Consider the following 22,521-nt stretch of genomic DNA (forward strand, 5'->3'; position numbering starts at 1 on the left):
TCCCTCTAGTTTTAACCCTGCAGCTGAAAGCATAGCAGTTTCAGAGAAACTGTTATGTTTCACTGAGGGTTAATCCAGCATCTAGTGGCTGTCTCACTGACAGTCGCTAGAGGCACTTCCGCCATTTTAAGACACTGAACGTCCATAGGAAAGCATTGAGTAATGCTTTCCTATGGGCGGTTTGAATGCGTGCGCGGCTCTTGCCGTGCATGCGCATTCGGAGCTGAGAGGCGGAGGGATCCCCAGCGCCATGGGAGTCCGGCGCTGGATAAAGGTAAGTGCTGAAGACACACACACACACACACTCTCACGAACAAATGCATACACACTAGCTAACAGACACACACATTTACTGACAGAGACACACTCAGCGGCAGACATACATACACACTCACTTACAAAACATACACTCTCACTGACAAACACACACTCACTAACAGACAAACAGACTCACTAACACACACACACACACACACACAAACACACTCAGTAACAGACACACACAGTAACACACTCACTGACACTCACTAGCAGACACACACACTCTAACACAAACACCAACACTCACACTAACACACACACACACTCACTCACACTAACACTCACACTCACTCACACACTCACTCACACACACTCACACACACACTAACACTCACTCACACACAATAACACTCACACACACACACACACACTAACACTCACTCACACACACTAACACTCACTCACACACACTAACACTCACTCACACACACACTCACTAACACTCACTCACACACACTAACACTCACTCACTCACACTAACACTCACTCACACACACACACTCACACTCACACACACTAACACTCACACACACTAACACTCACACACACTAACACACACACTAACACTCACACTAACTCACACACACTAACACTCACACACTTACTCACACACACTAACACTCACACTAACTCACACACACACTCACACACACTAACACTCACACACACTAACACTCACACACACTAACACTCACACTAACTCACACACACTAACACTCACTAACACTCACACACACACTAACACTCACTCACACACTAACACTCACACTCACTCACACACACTAACACTCACACACACACACACACTAACACACACACACTAACACTCACACTAACTCACACACACTAACACTCACACACACACTCACACACACTAACACTCACACACACTTACACATGTTTTTTTTTTAAATTTAATCCCCCCAGCCTCCCTACCTTTTGGAGTGCTGAGGGGATTCCCTGGGGTCCAGTGGTGCTGCTGGGCTCCTGGGGGGCGGTCACCCGGCGGGCAGTCAGGCTGGCCGGTGCGCGAGGGAGCACTCTCCCCTGAGTGCTTCCTCTTCAGCTCCCTCGCGCGCCGCGTAGCGATGCCGGCGCCGGAAGATGACGTCATCTTCCGGCTCCAGTATCAGTGCGGTGCGCGAGGGAGCTGAAGAGGAAGCACTCAGGGGAGAGTGCTCCCTCGCGCACCGGCCAGCCTGACTGCCCGCCGGGTGTAAGCAGGGCCAGCCTCGGGGGGCCCGGAGGTGGCCAGCTTCAGGGCCCCCCAGGAGAAGAGGCTGGCCCAGAGCGTACATACAGGGTCGCAGGGGCGGCCGGGCCCCCTGGTGGGCCGGGCCCGGTCGCAGCCGCGACCCTGGTATGTACGCCACTGTGTCCAAAACTCATTTAATCTACTTGATGGCTTCCTCAGTCAGTAAAAAAGACTTTCAGGTGTGAATGGTGTAGTATTACCATTCTTATTATTATTTTATTATTTATATAGCACCATCAGACTCCGCAGCGCTGTTATTGACTTGGATGGTGTCAAACAGGCTATGAAACTGCAAATATAAAAACAACCTCAGGTTGACTACTGTGGGAGATTCTTTAAAAAAAAAATGGATTGTTTTGCGTTCTGAAAGTGTAGTTAGCCGGTAGGTCTCCACCTTAAAAATATGTTAATATTTTGTTGTGAAGGATAGGGTAGAGTTGTGCACTTAATTAAATTTGTTGGCTAGCATATCCAAGAAAGTGAAATGGTGAGTAGAAGCAGGGGACATGAGACGTCACATTTGAGTGTCCAAACATATAACAATATCTATACCCACATTTCAACCTTTGAACTTAAGAAGCAGATGCCTGCATAAAATCATTTTCGTGTTTATTGTTTGCGTGGTTTTTATGTTGTTGTGAACACGTGTGTATGTATGTATGTGTATATTGGCAGTGGCGTACACACACTCCATGGGGCCCCGGTGCGAAACTGATCCGTGGGCCCCCCCCTACCCTGACCCACTCCCCCCTGACTGTGCCCCCCGCGACACATACATACAGACACAAACACATACACACACCCCCGACAGACACATACATACATACACACATGCAGACACATACATACAGAGACACACGCAGACACATACATACAGATACACACACAGACACATACAGAGACACACACACACATACAGAGACACAGACACACACAGACATACATACAGATACACACATACAGAGACACAGACACCCAATCATACACACACAGAGACACAAACATACATACACAGACATACGTACAGATACACACACAGACATACGTACAGATACACACACATATACAGAGACAAAGACACAGACATACATACACACAGAGACACAGACAGACACACACATACAAAGACATACATACGGATACACACACACACAGACACACACATACATACAGAGACAGACACATACACACATACAGAGACACAGACACACACATACATACACACATACAGAGACACAGACACACACATACATACACACATACAGAGACACAGACACACACACATACAGAGACACAGACACACACACATACAGAGACACAGACACACACACATACAGAGACACAGACACACATACACACAGACACAAAGACATACAGAGACACAAATACACAAAATGTTTCCTACCATGTGTGACTTTCCCTGGGGTCCAGTGGTGGCTCAGCCTGATGGGAGTCAGAGTTCCCACTCTGACTCCCTCCTCCTTTCGGTTTCCTCCCGCGCGGGCTCTCTGTATGCTGGGAGGAGTGACGTGCGGTCACTTCCTCCCAGCCGTGATGATGTAATCACAGGGGGCCCGGTCGCGCTCTTAAAGTGCCGAGCGCAGACCGGGCCCCCTTACAATCCATGTTCATCGGGTGGCCCTGACATCATGGGCCACCCGATGAACCCCTTAACATGCGGCCCCGGCGGTTTGCCGCACGGGCCGGGACCGCAAAGCGTGGCAGCTGCTACCCGGTCGCGGGGGTCCGCAGGGCGGCCGGGCCCCCTGGAGTGCCGGGCCCGGTCGCAGCTGCAACCCCTGCGACCGCGGTACGTACGCCACTGTATATTGGTGTGTTGGGAGCAGGAAAAAAACCTTGGGTTTGCCAGTCCTGTGAATGTTACTTTGACACATACCACCTACCTAGAGATTGTTACAGACCATTTAAATCCCTTCATGGTGATGGTGTTCCCTAATGGCAATGGTCTCTTCCAGCAGGATATTGCACCCTGCCACACTACAAACATTTTTCAGGAGTGGCTTGAGGTTCATGACAAAGAGTTCAAGGTGTTGTCTTAGCCTCCACATTCCACAGATCTTAATCCGATTAAGTATTTAATTTGGAAGTGATGCGCATCCACACCTTCTTTTATCACTTCCTATACACTTAATACAACGCGTTACCTTAATAGTATATCGAGTTGCAATGGTAATTTTAATGTGCATAAATAGAAAAGGGGGAGATATTCGGAGTATAAAACATGGATAGCATAAACACTTCCTAGTTTTGAGGATCAAGGACGCAAGATTTATATTGTCCACAGTTATCCTTCTGTGTTGTAATATGGATAATGTAGAAGTGATGCAGCAATATGTCCGTCGTGTTACTTGCAGTTTCTATGCAAGCCAGGAAGCCTCTGCGATAAGCTGAATTGTGGTGGTGAAGACCAATCAGGAACTGAACACTAATTTAAATGTGAATCCGGACCACATGGAAACTACCGACTTAGAAAGCCAAGAACCAGCGAAACGGGTTTTGGGAAGACCACAGTGAAATTCCTATCAGGATTTTTCTTATTATTGCTTTTTTTTTTTTTTTTATTCTTTATTTTTCGATTCGACAGAAGCAACAAATATACAGGGTAGGGTTTGCTTGCGCAGAAGCCAACAATAGTATTACAATAGCATGCAAAAATATACTGCAAAACCCCCCTGAGTTCCCATAGCAACACATCCGTGTCTTTCGTCTCCCGTCGAGGGTTTTATAAGTCTCAGGCATACATCAATTGTCCCAAAGGAGTTCTAATACGGAATCTAACCGGGCAGCTCTAGCTCTCCTCTCTCCCCTATCACGTCGATCATGCCTGAGAAGATTTATTAAGAAAAAAATAACAAAGTAGAAGAAAGGTAGAAGGAAGAGAAGTGACCTTCCTTTTAGAATAGGTAGAAGTAGGAAAGAAAGTAAGAGAGAAGAGAAAAAGATGTGGTGCAGAGTCCGAGACGCGACGAGAGATCCCCAACACCTTATTGCTCTGTTCTATATTATCTGCCTTCCGCGGAACCCACTACGCTATCATCCCACGGCTCCCAGAGTTTCCGAAACTTCTCTGTCGTCCCTCTAACCTGCGCCGTCAGGTCGTCCATTATCCGACATTCACGGATCCTGGATATCACGCCCGTAAACTCCGGACCTTCAGGCGAGAGCCATGCGGTGGCAAAAGTACGTCTCACCCCAAGAGTTATTTTATGGACCAGTGTCTGCTCTCTTTTGGTCCAGCCATCAAGGGTCCTATTCAGTAAGTATACCCATGGGTCCAATAGTAGGGGTTTGTTAAATGTCTGCTGCAATAATCCCTCAACTGCCTTCCAAAAGCCACGTAGTTTCGGGCATTCCCACCACATGTGGAGGTACGTTCCCCGGGATCCACAGCCCCTCCAGCAATCATCCGTGTCCAGTTTGCGCATCTTATACAGTTTGATGGGAGTGGTATACCACCGGAACATGGTCTTCCACGTCTGTTCCTGAAGCGTGACGCAGATAGAGGAATTTTTGTTCGCTTCCCATATTTCTTGCCATTCCACGCCTTCTAAAACTTCCCCTAAATCTGCCTCCCACTGATCGGTATAAGTCAACCGTCCCCATTCTTTGTTCTCTGTGCTAAGATGAGCGTATATGAGTGTTATCATGCCCTTGGGGATCGCTCCATCCCGACATAATTTCTCATAGAAAGTCAGTCGTTCCTGGGCAGCTCCCTTTATGTGGGATTTGCCCGCGAAGTCCCGGATCTGAAGGTATCTAAAAAAATCCGTCGGGGTTAAGTGGGCTTAATATTGCTTTTAAACATGTTTTTAATTGTGTTTGTTTTGCTTCAATAAATGTAAATACTTTTTAAAGTTGTAAAGTCCTGTGGATTCTATCTAACCACTTGATCCAGCACCAAAGAAGGGCTTGTGACCCTCTTTATTGGCACAAATAGTTTTATACCTTGAGGCAAATTATAAAGGCTCTATACAAGGTGAGCAATATGGGATCTTAAGCTTAACATACCTCTAGCTATATATATATATATATATATATACACCATATGCACTAGGAGTTTTATCCTTTTTGGTTTATGTCTCCTCTGCATGGTCATCAACCTGAATATTCAATTGGGACAAAGTACACAGGTACGAGTGAAATTTGAACCTGTCCTTATTGGGCTTTGATCAATGTGAGCGTTTCCAATTACCATCAACATTTATATTCACCACTAATTGGTTTGTTCTATATTTGTTTTTTCATTATATGTAGGAGTAATAACACCCCTTTCCTGTGTAAAAAGGGAGATACTTACACTGGTGGTATCAGCTTGATTTACTTTGTATATATATTTTTATTTTTAAAAAATTTTTTTTACATTTGTGGATTGTGCTGGAACAACAAACTCGATCCATGGAGGCTTCACCTCACAATTTGCAGGACTTAAAGGGACTCTCCAGTGCCAGGAAAACAAACTCACCCCCCATCCCAGGTTGGTGAAGGGGTTAAAACCCCTTCAGTGACTTACCTGTATCCAGCGCCAATGTCCCTCGGCACTGATTCAGGGTCCGCCCACGCTCCTCCCCCTCCAACGTCATCCGGCGTGGGAGACCTATTGCGCGCCCAGTGGCGGGGGAGACCTAATGCGCATGCACAGCAATGCCGCGCACGCACATTAGACCTCCCCATAGGAAAGCATTGAAAATGCTTTCAATACTTTTCTATGGGGTTTCAATGACGCTTGAGGTCCTCACATAGCGTGAGGACGTCTAGCGACGCTATAGCACACAAAATGTGTGCTATAAACCCGGAAGTGCCCTCTAGTGGTTGTCTAGTACACAGCCACTAGAGGAGGAGTTAACCCTGCAAGGTAAATATTGCAGTTTATGAAAACTGCAATATTTACAGTTGCATGGTTAAGGGTAGTGGGAGTTGGCACCCAGACCACTCCAATGGGCAGAAGTGGACTGGGTGCCTGGAGTGTCCCTTTAAAGGAATTACTGCTAATGTCTTTGATGTGTGAGATACCACAGGACACGTTCAGAGGCCTAGTGGAGTCTATGCCTTGGCGCAGCAAACCTTTGGCAGCATAGGGTGTAATTGATAGCTCAGTGGGCTAATGCAACGTCAGTAGAAGCTGTTCAACTCTTGTGTCACAGGTTCAAATCCTGGCAACTTTGACTCAGCCCTTCATCCTTCTGAGGTAGATAAAATGAATACCTTCCTGGGGATGTTACCTTAGCCCAACATCCAGGGGTCGTTACTATTACCCAATTTAATGAAATTGGGTAATAGTAACGACCCCTGGATGTTGGGCTAAGGTAACATCCCCAGGAAGTACTTGAAAACCAGAGTAATCTGAATGTACATTTTCTGGTTAAATACGTTGTTATCATTTTTATTATTATTATACACTGATCAGCCAACCATTAAAACCACCTGTCTAATACTATATGCTGCCAAAACAGATCTGATGCATCAAGGTATAGGCTCCACAAAACATCTGACTGTGTCCTGTGGCACCAAGACATTAGCAGCAATTCCTTTTAGATGTATAGAACCACTTTTATTGAGGGATATTGCTTATACCCCATAAGATACGCTCAAAATGAAGTGGTCCTATACATCTAAAGAATAAGGTTCAAGGGATCTCTTGATATTTGTCAGCTAAAATTTAAAAAATGTATTATGTTCACAAAACCGCAAGCAATATAGACAGACAGGGTGGAGGTAGATACAAAGATATTTCTAGCCTTACGGGCTCTTATAAATATTCACATTAAATATTTTAACCTACTTTTGAACTAGTAAAAGTGTCTAGCGGCTTACATCATAAGGATAAAATCTTTTAGGAATCCTACAAGGTTGTCATTTATTTTAAATGTCTAACAAAATGTTTTACCTGTTACCATGGGAGGAACAAACACACTGCATTTTAGTCCCTAAGGCTATGCAGCATTAGTAGAAATTTTTACTGTCATTGTATTTGAGAGGTATAATACAAAAAAAAAGTATTTTTTAGTTGAAATGTATAGAGAAAAAAACAAGATTGGCAAGCTGTGGTCATCTTAACACCATATGTCTAATATGTCAAAGAGGAAGCATTACAGGACCACTAAAGGCACACAGACAAATTAATCTCCTGGGTGCAGTGACATTTTAACGTTGGCCTTTAATCTAAAACTTCTTCCTGACAGCCACTGGAGGTACTTTGCCGTGTTTCACTCAGTCATAGTTTTTAACGTCCTCATGGATTCCCTATAAGAAGTATTTAATTGACATGCATGGCACTCTCTGCACACATGCATATTGTCCCCAATTCTCCCCTATGTGGAACATTGGATTGGATGATCATCATGAAAACTACACCTCCATTATGACATTCAATCAGGACAAATGGGTGTGACCACTGAATGAGTCTCAGCACTGGGAAAAAAAATAAATAAAATATTTTATATTTTGTTAACATTTTATTGCAGGTCAAAAATGGAGGGAGCTTAATCTAAATATGGACTAGAACACTATTGCGTTAGGAATACATGTTTGTATTCCTAACGCTATACTGTAACTTTTACTAGTTAGATGTACATTCGATCGATACAAGGGGCTGCTAGCAAATGTGTAGATTAAAAATACACTTTGCAAAAAAGGGATTTCTTCCAAGATAGTGGATGAGAATGGCTGTACACACAACGTCTGTGTTCCACAACATAGATATAAAAACTAAATATCAGGGGGGCGTGGCTAAGACACGGACGGAGCTGGACGTGTGAGAGACTTGCTCCGTCGGACTAAGTACCTTAAAGCCTGTATCCACCGCACTAGACCGGACAAAAAACGGCTGCTTCCACTGTTAAATACCGGCGGACCGCAATGTCAAACAAGCCAGCCAAAAAGCAGAGGCAAAAAGCCGCGAACCTGCAGATCTCGGCCCTCTCAACATCGAGCAAGCTGCTCCAAGATGGCGTCGACGTGGCGCACTCACCAGCATCTGAATCAGAGGCAAGTGATGTAACCTCAGTATCTCGCCTCCAACACATCCCCCATGCTGAAGGAGACATTAGGATCCTGCTGACAGACCTTAAACAAACTATGAGAGCTGACTTTCAAAAGTTAGCTGCTGACATTAAGAGAGATGTGCAGGCCATTGGGGACCGTACGGCCCATTTAGAAAACAAGATGTAGGAGGTCATAGAAGCACATAACACCCTGGCTGATGCCTACACCACATTCCAGACTCAAATCCAACAGCTGGAGACAAAAGTGGTTCATCTAGAAGATAGAGCCCGCAGAAACAATATCCGTCTGCGCGGCATTTCTGAAGAGGTTAAACAACCGGAATTAAGAAGTTATGTCACCCAACTCTTTCAGGCACTGCTACCAGAGACTTCGGAGCAGGATTTACAGATAGACAGAGTACACAGGCTGATGAAGCCCAGAGGCCTGCCAGCGGCAGTACCCAGGGATATAATTGTAAGGGTGCATTTCTACACAGTAAAAGAGAGGCTGATGATGGCGGTGCGGGACGCACAGAATCTAGGAGAGTGCTTCAAGGATATTCAGCTATACACCGACTTGTCGCCAGCAACAATGGCTAAAAGAAGAGCTTTTGGCCCTATCACCAAGGCACTCAGAGAGGCATCCATACCATACAAATGGGGCTTCCCGACACGTCTAATCACACGGAGAAATGGAGTGGAGAAGGTGTTTCTTAGCCCAAAAGACGGGAGGAACGGACTAGCACAGTGGAGCATTCCACTGCCGCAGCCAGAGTCGGCGGAAAAGAACACCCCTGCCCACCCATCTCGAGTGGCTGGAGACTGGCACAGAATTGAAGCAGCTAAGTGAAGGCACACCATAGACACTTTTATTGTCACTGCTTTTTTTCTTTTTGAATGAGAGAGAAAGTATTTTAGATGCCGGTTGCTATAATTGTAGAGGGAGAAGGAGTTAGCGCCCCTATAGTAACATAGTAGAATAAGACGACAAAAAAAAAAAAAAATACAATAATAGCAATAATAATAAAGTAGTTACAAAATAAGATAAACCTCATACTGAGGTTAACCAACCGGGCATGTTTAGCATATTCCCATAAGTTAATACTGATGAAAGTATACAGATATAAACGGACACAGGAATGTAAGCCGTAATATAAAGAGAGCAAGACCGCGATACATAACACATGTCCTCTCAATATTTTGACTTAGGGACTAGACATCTCTGTCTCGGTCTAAGGTTAAAACCATGGATAGGGACGGTCCCCTATGACATGTTATATCCAATAGATGGTACTATCCACCACTTTACCCCCCCAGTGGCCCGAGCCAGGCCACTAAGACGTATGCAGTATACGTCAACAATACTAATTACCTACCGTGTGCCTGTCACATGGTTTTTGGGCAACTGTATATAAGTTTTTTCTGTTATTTTGATCTTAAGTTCTTCTATCTTAATGTTTTTTTCTTTGTCTTGATCGAGGGAATCATAGTGCTTACACACAGGGAGGCCTATACCCAGAGCCCCGTGGAGGTGGTAGCTGACGGGGGGACTAATTTAAAGGAGGACGGACTGCAACTTAGCAATACTGGACAGCATAGTAGGTTGTACGTAGTAAAATGGTGCTGACGTTTCTATCATTGAACACTAAAGGACTCAACTCCCCGAATAAACGGAGGCTGGCACTATTGGAAGCGAAAAGGGCTAAAGCCCAAATTGTATTCTTCCAAGAAACCCATTTCCAATGGGGTAAAAGACCTAAATTTAACTCCCCTCTGTATCCTTTAGACTTCCATTCCTGTTTCTCTAAGAAGAAGCGGGGGGTGTCGATCCTTATCGGGAAAGATGTGGCGTTTGAACTAGTAAAAAAACGAACAGACAAACAAGGAAGATACTTAATTATACAATGCTTGCTGAATAATGTCCCGTACACCTTAATTAGCGTATACGGCCCTCATACAGCACAGGCAGCATTTCTCCTCAATATTTTTTAATGCACTGGACGAAGGCAGATTAGGGGACGTAGTGATAGGCGGGGACACGAATTTCATTCTAGATACTCAACTTGATACATCCTCTTCACACACAGTGAAGGCATCTACTGAGACAGGCAGGAAAACAACCACGGGGCACCTTAATCAACTTCTCTTAAAGCAGAATGTTACAGACCCATGGAGGGTGACACATCCGCAAGAAAAGGATTTCACGTTTCACTCTGTGGCACATAACTCGTACTTCCGAATAGACCGCTTTTTGATACCTACCTCCCTGATTAGCAACGTCGTCAACACAACTATAGGCCTTATAACGTGGTCAGACCATGCGCCGATTATTCTCCACCTGAATGAACAATTCCCTGCCAAAGGGAGAGGAACTTGGTGGCTTAACGAAAGCTTGCTTAGTGACCCCCAGGTATTGGAAGATCTACATAGAGAACTGGAGGTCTATTTTTTGACCAATTCTCAACCAGACACACCCACAGAAATTACATGGTTAGCCCATAAGGCATACATTAGGGATGTACTAATTAAGCACGCGAGTAGGGCCAAAGCCGCGCGTATAGCCAAATATATAAACCTCACTAGCCGCCTCACAACAATAAACAAACACCCTCAAGGACGCACCTTAGAGAGATTACAGAAGTACGAACGCAACTACAAGAACTGGAAGTGGCTAAAACAAATTTTTTCCTAAGACGACTTGAAGCAAAATTTTACGAGCAGGGAAACAGAGCAGGGAAAGTACTTGCATCTAGACTTAAAAAACTAAGTCTAGCAACCAAAATAGCTTACGTTCACAACCCCCTGGGTCAGAAAATTGTAAACCCTGATAAAATAGTACAGGAATTTGCTTAGTTTTACCGCACACTCTATAATCTTAAAGATGATAACCTGACATCCCAACCAACACAAGAACAGATAAACAAATTTCTAGGAACAATCCAGCTACCTTTGCTGCCCATTGATAAGATCCCTGACCTTATTAAACCAATCTCCGTTGAGGAAGTTACGCAAATGATTAAAGATTTACCTAATGCTAAATCGCCAGGACCAGATGGACTCTCTTCCATATACTATAAAACCTTCCAAATTGCTCTTATCCCACATTTAGTATCTCTGTTTCACGCAAGGTAAATTACCAAGCGTAATGCTACGAGCTCACATAGTCACACTACCTAAACCGGGTAAAAAACCTACAGCATGCGCCAACTTCTGCCCGATATCCCTATTAAATATTGACACCAAACTATACGCAAAAATCCTGGCGACTAGACTCAAACACTTACTCCCCACTCTAATCCACTATAACCAATCTGGCTTTGTCAAGGGCAGGCAGGGCTCAGACAATTCTAGACTCCTTCTTAACGTCCTGGAGGGTCTCAACACTAACAAACTGGGGGGATTACTGCTAGCATTGGACGCAGAAAAAGTCTTTGATAGGCTCAATTGACTATACATGAAATCGGCACTAGACAAATTTGTCTTTCCTTCCGCATTCATAACAGCGATTATGACTCTATACACCTCCCCAGAAGCTAGTGTCACCAATGCAGGATTCATTTCCCCACCCTTCCCAATTTCAAATGGAACGAGACAGGGATGCCCTTTGTCCCCCCTGCTTTTTATAATATGTCTAGAACCTTTAGCTCAGATCATTAGGCAGAACCCAAACATTCACGGAGTCACTGTCGACGAACATCAATACAAACTATCATTGTTGGCCGATGATATTCTGCTGACACTGACAAAGCCAGAAGTATCACTCACAAACCTCATGCCCATCCTACAAACTTTTGGCTCTATCTCGTATTACAAACTTAATACGGCTAAGACACAAGCTTTGCCAATTAATCTCCCTTTGAAGAGTGCTGTGGAATTGAAAAAGGCCTTCGATTTCGATTGGAGGACGGAGTCGGTAACCTATTTGGGAGTGCGAGTTGCCAAATCGATACATACTATATACAAACTAAACCATATGCCTCTCTTAGAAATAATTCGAAGGGACCTGAACTCCTGGAAAGACGTGATGCTCTCATGGGCAGGGAAAGTTAATGCAGTGAAAATGATGGCCTTACCTAAACTACTGTACTTATTTCGCATGTTGTCTGTACCTATCCCACAAAGTTTTTGTAAAAAAGCCCAGTCCATTATTAATAGCTTCATATGGGAGAACAAGCGAGCAAGAGTAGCGAGTCACACCTTGTACAGACCGTTCCAGATGGGAGGAATGGGGGTACCGCAGATGGCACGTATCACTTGGCAGCCATACTGTCCCAAGCAGTAACTCTCCACGCAGCCAAGGGGCAACTGCTTTGGGTCGACATGGAACGCAAACAATGGCCTAATGAGACACTCCTAGAGTTTATGTGGTCCCCACCAGGGGAGGGCACGTACGCTCCTTTCTACAACAAAACTGACCGTACACATATGGGATAAGTTTCGAGCAATTCAGAATAAGACTACCAGATTACATAGACTGGCTCCATTAAACGCCATGTCCACAGTGTTACCATGGCTCCCACTATCCAAATGGGCAGAAGCGGGCATCACTAATATCTCACAACTATTTACTGGTAATTAAATAACTCCTTTTGCTAAGCTCCAACAGGAGTACAGCCTAGCCCCTAGATATGTATTCCCTTACCTCCAAATTAAAAGTGCATTATTGGAGCATGTAGATAGGACCACAGAGGGCAATATTGGGGTATGTAGGGCCCCCACCCACCGCTCAGGGGTGGGGGCCGGCGGGGAGGACATTAGGTCCCCCCCTTATTAGTATATAGGGCCCCCACCCACCGCTCAGGGGTGGGGGCCAGGGGGGGAGGACATTAGGTCCCCCCCTTATTTTACTGTAAGGCCCCCACCCACCGCTCAGGGGTGGGGGCCAGGTGGGAGGACATTAGGTCCCCCCTTATTCTGATTTAGGGCCCCCACCCGCCGCTCAGGGGTGGGGGCCAGGGGGAGGACAATACGTCCCACCCCCATCATTTTACGTTAGGGCCCCCCACCCGCCGCTCCGGGGGGGTGCTATTTTTTTATATATAAACAGTGAGCAGACACAGGCTGCTCACTGTTTACTAGACATGCCCCTACTCGCGGTATAGCGAGCAGGGGCAAAATTTACTAATACTAAGTAATTTTTACTTAGTATTAGTAAATTTGGCTGAAAGACCAATTTAGGTCTTTCAGCCTTTTGGTAGATAACTCCCTAATACCGTGGGAATTAGGGAGTTATCTACCAAGCGGCTGCAAGAGAAGTCCCGAGGTGCCGAAGTCCCGAAATTCCGAAATGTCGAAGTTGCCGAATTTCCGAAGCGTCGAAGTTCCGAATAGCGAAAATCCAGAATTTCAGAATGCCGAACCGAACCGAAAATTTTCGCCATGCACATGCCTAATAATTAGTTTGAAAATTGCCATAGTTCATTGTAAAAAATATTTTATTGCTGTGTATTCATTCTTCCATTGTCCTGATATGGTTAACTAATGTGAGGTGTGTAAAAGAAGCCTTGAATGGTTATCCAGTAAAGGTAGTATGATTGATTATAGCATGGTAAGGGTTAATTTGGCTGCCTTTAACTAATACATATGAGGTAAATTGTGCCCAAGAAACAATGGGTTAAATTGTACTGCTGTCTGGAAAATAACCAAAATGGTATAGCAATTGAGGCTTGTTTTATTATCTGGTTTGTTACTCAAACAGTATAAAGAAATCTTGTAACTAGTCTCTGAGGTCTAGTAACATTAATTACCAGACCTTATCAGATAGGCTGTCACAGACAGCTTGAAAAATGGCACCACACGTACAGTGTATTGTAAATTCAGTAATGGGTCATTCACTTAAAGTTTGGAAATTATTTTAGATACTGTTTTGAGCTTTTATGTATGCAGTATATGTCACGCATGGTCTCAAATTAATTGTCTGGTTTCACCAAAATGATCTGGCTTGGTTACACAGAGATGATCTGGCTTGGTTACATAAGTACAGAGCATTGTGCATTTGTACAAAGCTTTGTACATTTTAGTAAGGTTTTGGAATATATTAATTTCCCCTCATAAAACTGTAATTCATGCAATCCTAGTAGGCCAAGAACCTGGGATGAGCATAAAAGAGCATAAAATATCTTCTAAAATAAAAACAAAAAAACAAGGAACTTTGGAATCCATTTTGAGTGTCAAATCAAATTTGTAGAGGATTTCCATTTCCTCACCAAGGACATAACTGCTGGTACTTTTTTTAGTACAGTCAGTGTTGGTGTTTTGGGGATAATGTTTTATTTATTTCTGTTTGTTGGTGTATGTAAACTTGCTTGTAACCTATGTTCTATGTATGCAGGGTGAAAATATTAAATATTTGTTAGTGATAAATGTTCCTTTTTAAAGTTCTGCCCTTTTTTTTTTTTTTTTTTTTTTAATTATCTTCAATCTTGTACAGACAAATAGTGATTTTTAACCCTTTCACCCACTAAAGCAAGTTTCTTGTTGGCATAAGAGTGGTGGTGTTCGTGACAGTAAGCATACATTGACGTACACCTGCTTAGTCTGGATCCTTTTTTTTTTTCTTTTCTTTTCAAGATTCTTTATTTAAAATTCACACATTGAGAACAAAAAGAGTTGACATTGTAAGATAAAGAAACAATATAACAATACATGTTCTTTGTAATATTGTGCAAACATCATCTTTGGGAAAAACATTGTAACATTTAAAATATACACAGAATAAGACACAGCTCTCCATTGCAAAAGGGAATAAAAGGAGAGGAAGTAGAGAAAAAATGGGTTTATTCAATTTATAATATCTCTGAAGCAAGTTGATCATTTTCTGACACTAATACCCTCACCCACTCACCTCCCTCTCCCCTATCAAGAGTTAAGGTACGTCTACTAAATATAGAACATTTTACCATGTACCATCTTACCTTTCACTGCAAGGTCCATTTTTAAATGTATTATAAAATTAAACAGAAAGTATGTTGCCTTAGCTTTTATTATTCAGCCCTAGAATCTCATTAATCATCATAGTAATTTGTTTACTGGCATGTATAATTACAGAGTACTATTAAATAATCCTCATTAGTATTTGTATTGATCCCAGATATCAGAGCAGACGTTTATATGGGGAACTTATCAAATGAACAATATTCCGATTCCTCATACATGTAAATTTATGGTAATCAGTGCTAAAATTCAAAATGCCAAGTGATAATGTCCCGTCACGCATCCCTGTGTTTTCTGCAGATGTGTTGACAAGGCTATTATAAGCTCTTTGACTGCATAAGACATTTCATTAAAGCAAATCCACCCAGCACATCATGTGTACTTCACCAAGTAAAATGGTGATGGCATCTCTTCTACTTCATATTCTGGTCATCTCTGGTCAGAATTCTCACCTTACAAGTTTCTTTCATGTGTGAGATACTAGCAAGTACTATAATGCTATTGATCAGCATATTACCGTAAAATGTGCAATTTATAATTAGTTGCAAACTTAAATGTTACAATGAGCCATTTTTAATGGTGCTAATCATCTTTGAATTTAAGGTAAATGTCCTTTTTGGCAGCCATGAAGGATACTATGTTAATGCACATTCTTTAGATTTTTCCACAATTATATGAAATAGTTACTTACAAAGAGTGATACCTGGGCGACAGCAATTTCTAGATCCTGTGCTTGTATTGTGAAGATTTTTCCATACCTATTATGTAAATCTTTTATATTGATAAATTTTGGGAAATAAATCCCCCACAGGATGAAATTGATTGAACAAGTCTGTGTCGTGCAATAATAATAATTCAATATAATTCATATCCTGTTCTGGCTGCTGGTACCATAGCTGTTAATGTGGTTATTCACTTACCAAGATCACAGTAGTACAGGTGACCAACAAGTAGGACTGAAAAAATCTCATGGCCGTTATTGTCTTAGCCTGTGCCATTTTAACCTTTTCATATCCATAGAATCTGAGATTGAGGTTGTGCCTCACTGTCAAAGGATGGTACTGTATAATAGCATAATGGATACAAATACGCACACTTTAGCAGTTCTAGAAAATTATTGATTAATTCAGTTCCTTCCATAATTGTATTTGGAGGCAGAGAAAAAAAGGTTGTAACGTATTTATTGGTGCGGTGTTGGTGGTTGGAGAGTTCCTGTAAATCTTTTTATTAAAAGGAATACATATGGTGTTATTTGGTATATTTTATTGTGTGTAGGGCATGGTCACCTACAACTCCTCATACTGGGGGTTTATGGGATAAGTAATTTACCTCTAAGCATCACTTACGACTGTAAGGTACTTAGGTCATGTTGTCAATTCTCTTGTTATAGGTGAGAATATTTAGCACAAATGAGTAAACATAGAAGTTTTTGTGGATTAAAACAGACTGCAAATGTTACAGAAAGTTAATAAACAAATTATTTTTGTACCTGCCTTTAGTATAGATGTGAATCTGTGGAAGGGATATGGCATTAATCTTTCACATTTTTCATTTACATATGTATATTTTTTTACATATATAGTTGCCCAAAATCGACAGCAAATTCCTCAGTCATGTGTTTGCAACCAGAAGACGCTTGTAACAAGAAAAAGAATTATGAAGAAAAAAGTACTTCCAAAGACTCTCTCAGTGGCTCCGGTAAACCGTGTACACAGCATGAGCGAGAGAGAACACAAGGAACAGAAACCTGTACTGCTTCCAGAAAGAGACAGTCTCTCAGAAATTGAGCACGTCAGAAAAGAGGAGGACCACATTCGAGGATTTGGTATTGTTGTCAATTCATCGTCCTCCGATGTAAGTTGCAATACAAAGGTTAATTAGTTGCTTTGGCCTTGAGACACAAAATTAGGTTTGCATGATTTCTCATTAGCCTAAATCCAAAAGGGGGGGAAGGGGGAACATTAGCATTTGTCTTTTGTATATTTTTTTCCTCTTCTGTTAAAAATCCGGCAATAGTCGCATTTAGAGGGAAATTACTCTGAAAATAAATGTTGCATAAGGACATCTCGTCATAGTCTCCATTCAGTCTATTGCTTTGTGCCTGGCAGAGCAGAGACCTTTTGCTTAAATTAGTCTATTGTTGTCCCAGACTACTGCTTAGCCCATAGTAACAGAGTTCCAAATAGTTTTATCTATATATGTGAGGTATGCCCTTTACTAGGATGTAGGATAGTATTCTCTTTTTTTTTTTTTCTTTTTTTTTGTTTAGGTACAATTCATAATAACAATGTTGCAGAATTGCTTCATCTATTTTATCTTGCACATTTTTAGGTTACAGGAACGCTGTGAGCTCTATAACCACTACAGATTGCTCTAGTGGTGATGTTGCTAAGAGTGTGTAGCGTTACTCACCTTTCCCAGGGGCCGGCCGCGGTCCTCTCTTCAAGCCGCGCGCGGTCCTGCGGCTGCACGAGCCGCGCGCGGCTCATCCGACGCTTCAGACAGGAAGGTGGGCAGTGACCACGAGATGCGGTCACATGTCCCGCCTGAATCTAAGAGCGCGCCGCGAGTCTCGGGCGCGCTCTTAAAGAGACAGTGGGAGCTTAAATTGGCCCCTGTCATCCCACACACCCCATACACTTACCTTTTGGGGGTGTGGAAGTGACAGGAGCCAATCACATTAGTTTTGAACCTATTTATACTTACCCTTTTCCCTTAGTTCCTTGCCCTATCGTGGTTTCTGCTACAGTTCCCTTTAGCGCTTTTTGTGTTCAGTTGTGTTCCTCCGTACTTGACCTTGGCTTTGTATTCTGACTTCGTTTTCGCTTTATCCTTGTCTGTTCTGTTTGCCGGCTTGCTGTTTCCTGTGTACCAGACCCCGGCTTGTCCTCGTTTACGCTGTCTCTTTGTGCCCTTGACCTCGGATTGTTCCTGACTCTGTACTTCTCCTATATACGTCGAGTTCGGCCATTCTGAGGTCCGGTAGACGTATCTCTCCTCTGTTCTGCCTTCTGTTTAGCTGGATCCTGCGTGTAGGGGTATATTCTCGTTACATTACGATAGGGCCATGGACCCCGTAGATTTAGCTCAACAGATGGCGTCTCATGAGGCTAGATTTGTAGAGCAGGATCACCGAATGGATCAGATAGCCCAGGCTCTCCAGACGCTCTTAGCTAGAACCATTCCAGCAACCACACCTAACCCTCCTACACCCCTTCTTCCTGAAGTATCGACTGTGCCTAATGCTACGGTCCATTTAACACCTCCTCCTAGGTATGGAGGGGATTCTAAGACATGCAGAGGGTTCATTAACCAAATAGAGTTTCAGTTTGAGATGTATCCACGTTCATTTCCCACAGAGAGGTCTAAGGTTGGGTTTTTTATGCACCAACTTACCGACAAAGCACTTGAATGGGCAAATCCTATTTGGGAAGCTAATGGACCTATGGTGCATGACTTTCACAGTTTTCTTACAGCATTTCGCAGAACTTTTGACACTATGAAAAGGTCTAAAAATGCCGCAAGAGCATTAATGAGAGTTAAACAGGGTTCTAGGTCTGTGGCTGATTACGCTATTCAGTTTCGTACTCTTGCCTCACAGGTAGATTGGACCAACAATGGGTTAACTACTGCCTTCATGGAAGGCTTATCAGACCCTATATTGGATGAGGTAGCAGCTAAGGAGCTTCCTGTTGCTTTAGAGGACCTTATTGACTACCTCATTGATATAGATAATAGGATTCGTGACAGGCTCTATACCAAGAACAGAAATAGACATTTTGTTACACCTATTCACCCCAGAGTCAATACACCGGAGAGTGTTAAAGTATCTGAAGAGGAACCTATGCAATTAGGGGTTGCCAAACTCTCTGATAATGAAAAATTACATAGGAGAAGGGAGGGACTCTGCCTATATTGTGGTAGGAGAGACCATATGGTAAAGGAATGTCCTTTGCTCCCGGAAAACTCTCGCACCTAAGACCTTATAGAGGACTGGCCTTGGGTGTGATTTCTAAGTCTCCTACATTGCCTCCTAACCGACTGCTTCTCCCTGTTTCTTTACATATGGGAGAGAGTTGTATAGTTGAAAATATATACGCCTTGGTTGACTCTGGGGCAGCTGAGAATTTTATAGACTCTGGTTTTGTAAAGAAAAACAACATTCCCATCAGGGAGAAGGAGATACCCTTGGCCGTTGAGGCCATAGATGGTAGACCTTTGATATCTCCAGTTGTTACTCATGAGACTGCACCGTTACACATGTACACAGGGGTTTTACACTATGAAACCATTCGGTTCCAGGTCATCACCTCTCCCTCTTCACAGTTAGTGTTAGGGTATCCATGGTTACGTGCCCACAATCCCATTTTTGACTGGGAGAAAGGGCAGATAAAATCATGGAGTGAGGCCTGCCATGAGTCATGTACTATTGAAGTCACGCCTGTGAATTCTATTAACGTTCCTACCACTCCTCCTTTGTCTACGGCTATACCCTCTCAGTATTTATCTTTAAAGACTGTCTTTGATAAAAGAGAGGCTGACAAATTACCGCCTCACAGACCCTACGATTGTGCTATTGACTTGTTGCCTGGCACTATACCTCCAAAGGGCAGGGTGTACCCCTTATCGGTTCAAGAAAACCGTGTCATGGAGGAATATATTAAAGAATCATTAGATAAGGGATTTATTAGGAGATCCTCTTCTCCGGCTGGAGCGGGGTTCTTCTTTGTATCGAAGAAAGAAGGTGATTTAAGACCTTGCATTGATTATAGAGGTCTTAATAAAATCACCATCAAAAATGCTTACCCTATACCATTAATAACAGAATTGTTTGACAGGCTCAAACGTGCTACGGTATTCACCAAATTAGATCTTAGAGGAGCATACAATTTGATACGTATAAAAAAGGACCACGAATGGAAGACAGCCTTCAACACTAGGTCAGGTCATTATGAGTATACCGTCATGCCATTTGGGCTTTGCAATGCCCCAGCAGTATTCCAAGAATTTATTAATGATGTCTTAAGAGACTTTATTCACTCATTTGTTATTGTGTACTTGGACGACATTTTAATATATTCTACAGACTTACACACTCATCACAGACATGTTACGACCGTTCTGAAGACCCTTCTTGCTAATGGTCTTTATTGTAAATTAGAAAAATGTCTATTCGACCAATCCGAAGTCCAGTTTTTGGGGTATTTGATTTCCGCTAAGGGTTTTCGTATGGATCCCCGGAAGCTCGCTGCTGTCATAGAATGGCCTCTGCCGCAAGGTCTAAAAGCCATCCAGCGTTTTCTGGGTTTCTCTAATTATTATAGACGTTTTATCAAAGGTTTTTCGTCTATTGTAGCACCTATTACTCGTATGACTAAAAAGGATGGCAATACTCGTGTCTGGTCTACCGAGGCACTTCAAGCTTTTGACTTCCTTAAGACTACGTTCGCCTCTGCACCTATTTTACAGCATCCTGTCCCCTCATTGCCCTATATACTTGAAGTTGATGCTTCAGATATCGGGGTAGGTGCTGTTTTATCTCAAAGAGAGTCTCCTGAAAAGCCATTGCATCCTTGTGGCTTCTTTTCTAAACAAATGTCCAAAGCAGAGAAGAATTATGATGTGGGTAATCGCGAACTCGTTGCTATCATTTTAGCACTCAAAGAATGGAGACATTTGTTAGAAGGCACTAAGGATCCCATCCTCATATTTACGGATCATAAGAACCTGTCCTACCTTAGCGAAGCTAAAAGATTGTCTTCCAGGCAGGCTAGGTGGTCACTGTTCTTGTCCCATTTCAATTATATAATCACCTATAGGCCAGGTGATCGGAACACTAAAGCGGACGCTCTGTCCAGACAGTTTGAAACTATTGACAAACAGGAGATTGATGTTACTCCTGTCATTCCCCCAGACAGGATAATAGCAACTACTGTATTGTCTATTTCCTCGTCCCTCTTGCAGGCCATACAAGCGAAACAAAGCATGGCACCTAGCGAGAGGCCTAATGATAAATTGTTCGTTGACGTTCCCGAGAGACGGGATATTTTGTCACTATATCACGATACTAAGACTGCTGGACATCCTGGTATTTCCAAAACAGTGTCAGCTGTTTCTCGGTATTTTTGGTGGGATTCCTTACGAAAGGATGTCACTGACTATATAAGTGCTTGTACTACTTGTGCCTGTATGAAATCCTCTCGTCGAGTTCCTTGTGGGCTGTTGCATCCGTTACCCGTTCCCGAGAGACCTTGGTCCAACCTATCTAGGGATTTTTTTTTTTTTTATTATTTATAATATTTTATTAAGTTTTTAACATAGATATATATAAACATTCATACAAAGACATTGTCATTTTACAAAAAGATATGGTACAAAAATTGCATATTAAAGTTCTTTCAATTGCAGTACAAATTCTATTATTCAGAACCAGTCTTTTTGTGTTTTCCCCTTCTTTTCTAACAATAATTCCATATCATGCAACAGACAAATACAAAAAATCAAAACATTTATTCTCCGATGTTGACATTACATATGGATTTTTGGGTATTCGGTTCCGTTTTCTACCATCATTCCCCATCCCCAAATGTCCAGTTTATAAGAATAAAAATTCTTTTCTGTAAACTTGCACAGCCTATCTTAATGAGGTGGTCAGACTCCATCTGCCTGTACTAAGAAGCACCAAGCTCTCTATGTCAATTTTTTCCCAATAAAACAACAATACACACACACACACCTTTCGCTATACCAAGATTCGAGGGGGAGAGGGTTAGGGGGAACAAACTTTTTCAAGCGCTATGAAGCACAATAACCAGGGTTCAAGAGATGCTTGTCTCCAACCGTCCTTTTATACTACAGAGCCTTATATTTGTGTACCTATCGGTCTATCGTTCTTATTTTCCCATAACCTTAAGACCCACATCATGTGTTGTTGCAAGAGTCATGGAGAGAAAGACTGGGGAAAACTCTATGAAACGTATTACGTTTCAGTCATAATTTGGCAATTTTCAT

The 22,521-nt window shown here is 42.8% G+C and overlaps 1 protein-coding gene across 2 annotated transcripts in view; it reads left to right on the plus strand.

Annotated features, from left to right (window-relative positions):
- The window catches only part of BEND7 (BEN domain containing 7), a 146,177-nt gene that overhangs the window by 99,231 nt on the left and 24,425 nt on the right, over positions 1-22,521 (plus strand). For both annotated transcript variants that reach the window (XM_063448214.1, XM_063448215.1), the window contains exon 5: positions 17,093-17,364. In XM_063448214.1, coding sequence (XP_063304284.1) covers positions 17,093-17,364 — 272 coding nt within the window. The remainder of the gene's footprint in view (positions 1-17,092; positions 17,365-22,521) is intronic.

This window comes from Pelobates fuscus, chromosome 3 (genome assembly GCF_036172605.1).
Source record: "Pelobates fuscus isolate aPelFus1 chromosome 3, aPelFus1.pri, whole genome shotgun sequence".
Classification (NCBI taxonomy): domain Eukaryota; kingdom Metazoa; phylum Chordata; class Amphibia; order Anura; family Pelobatidae; genus Pelobates; species Pelobates fuscus.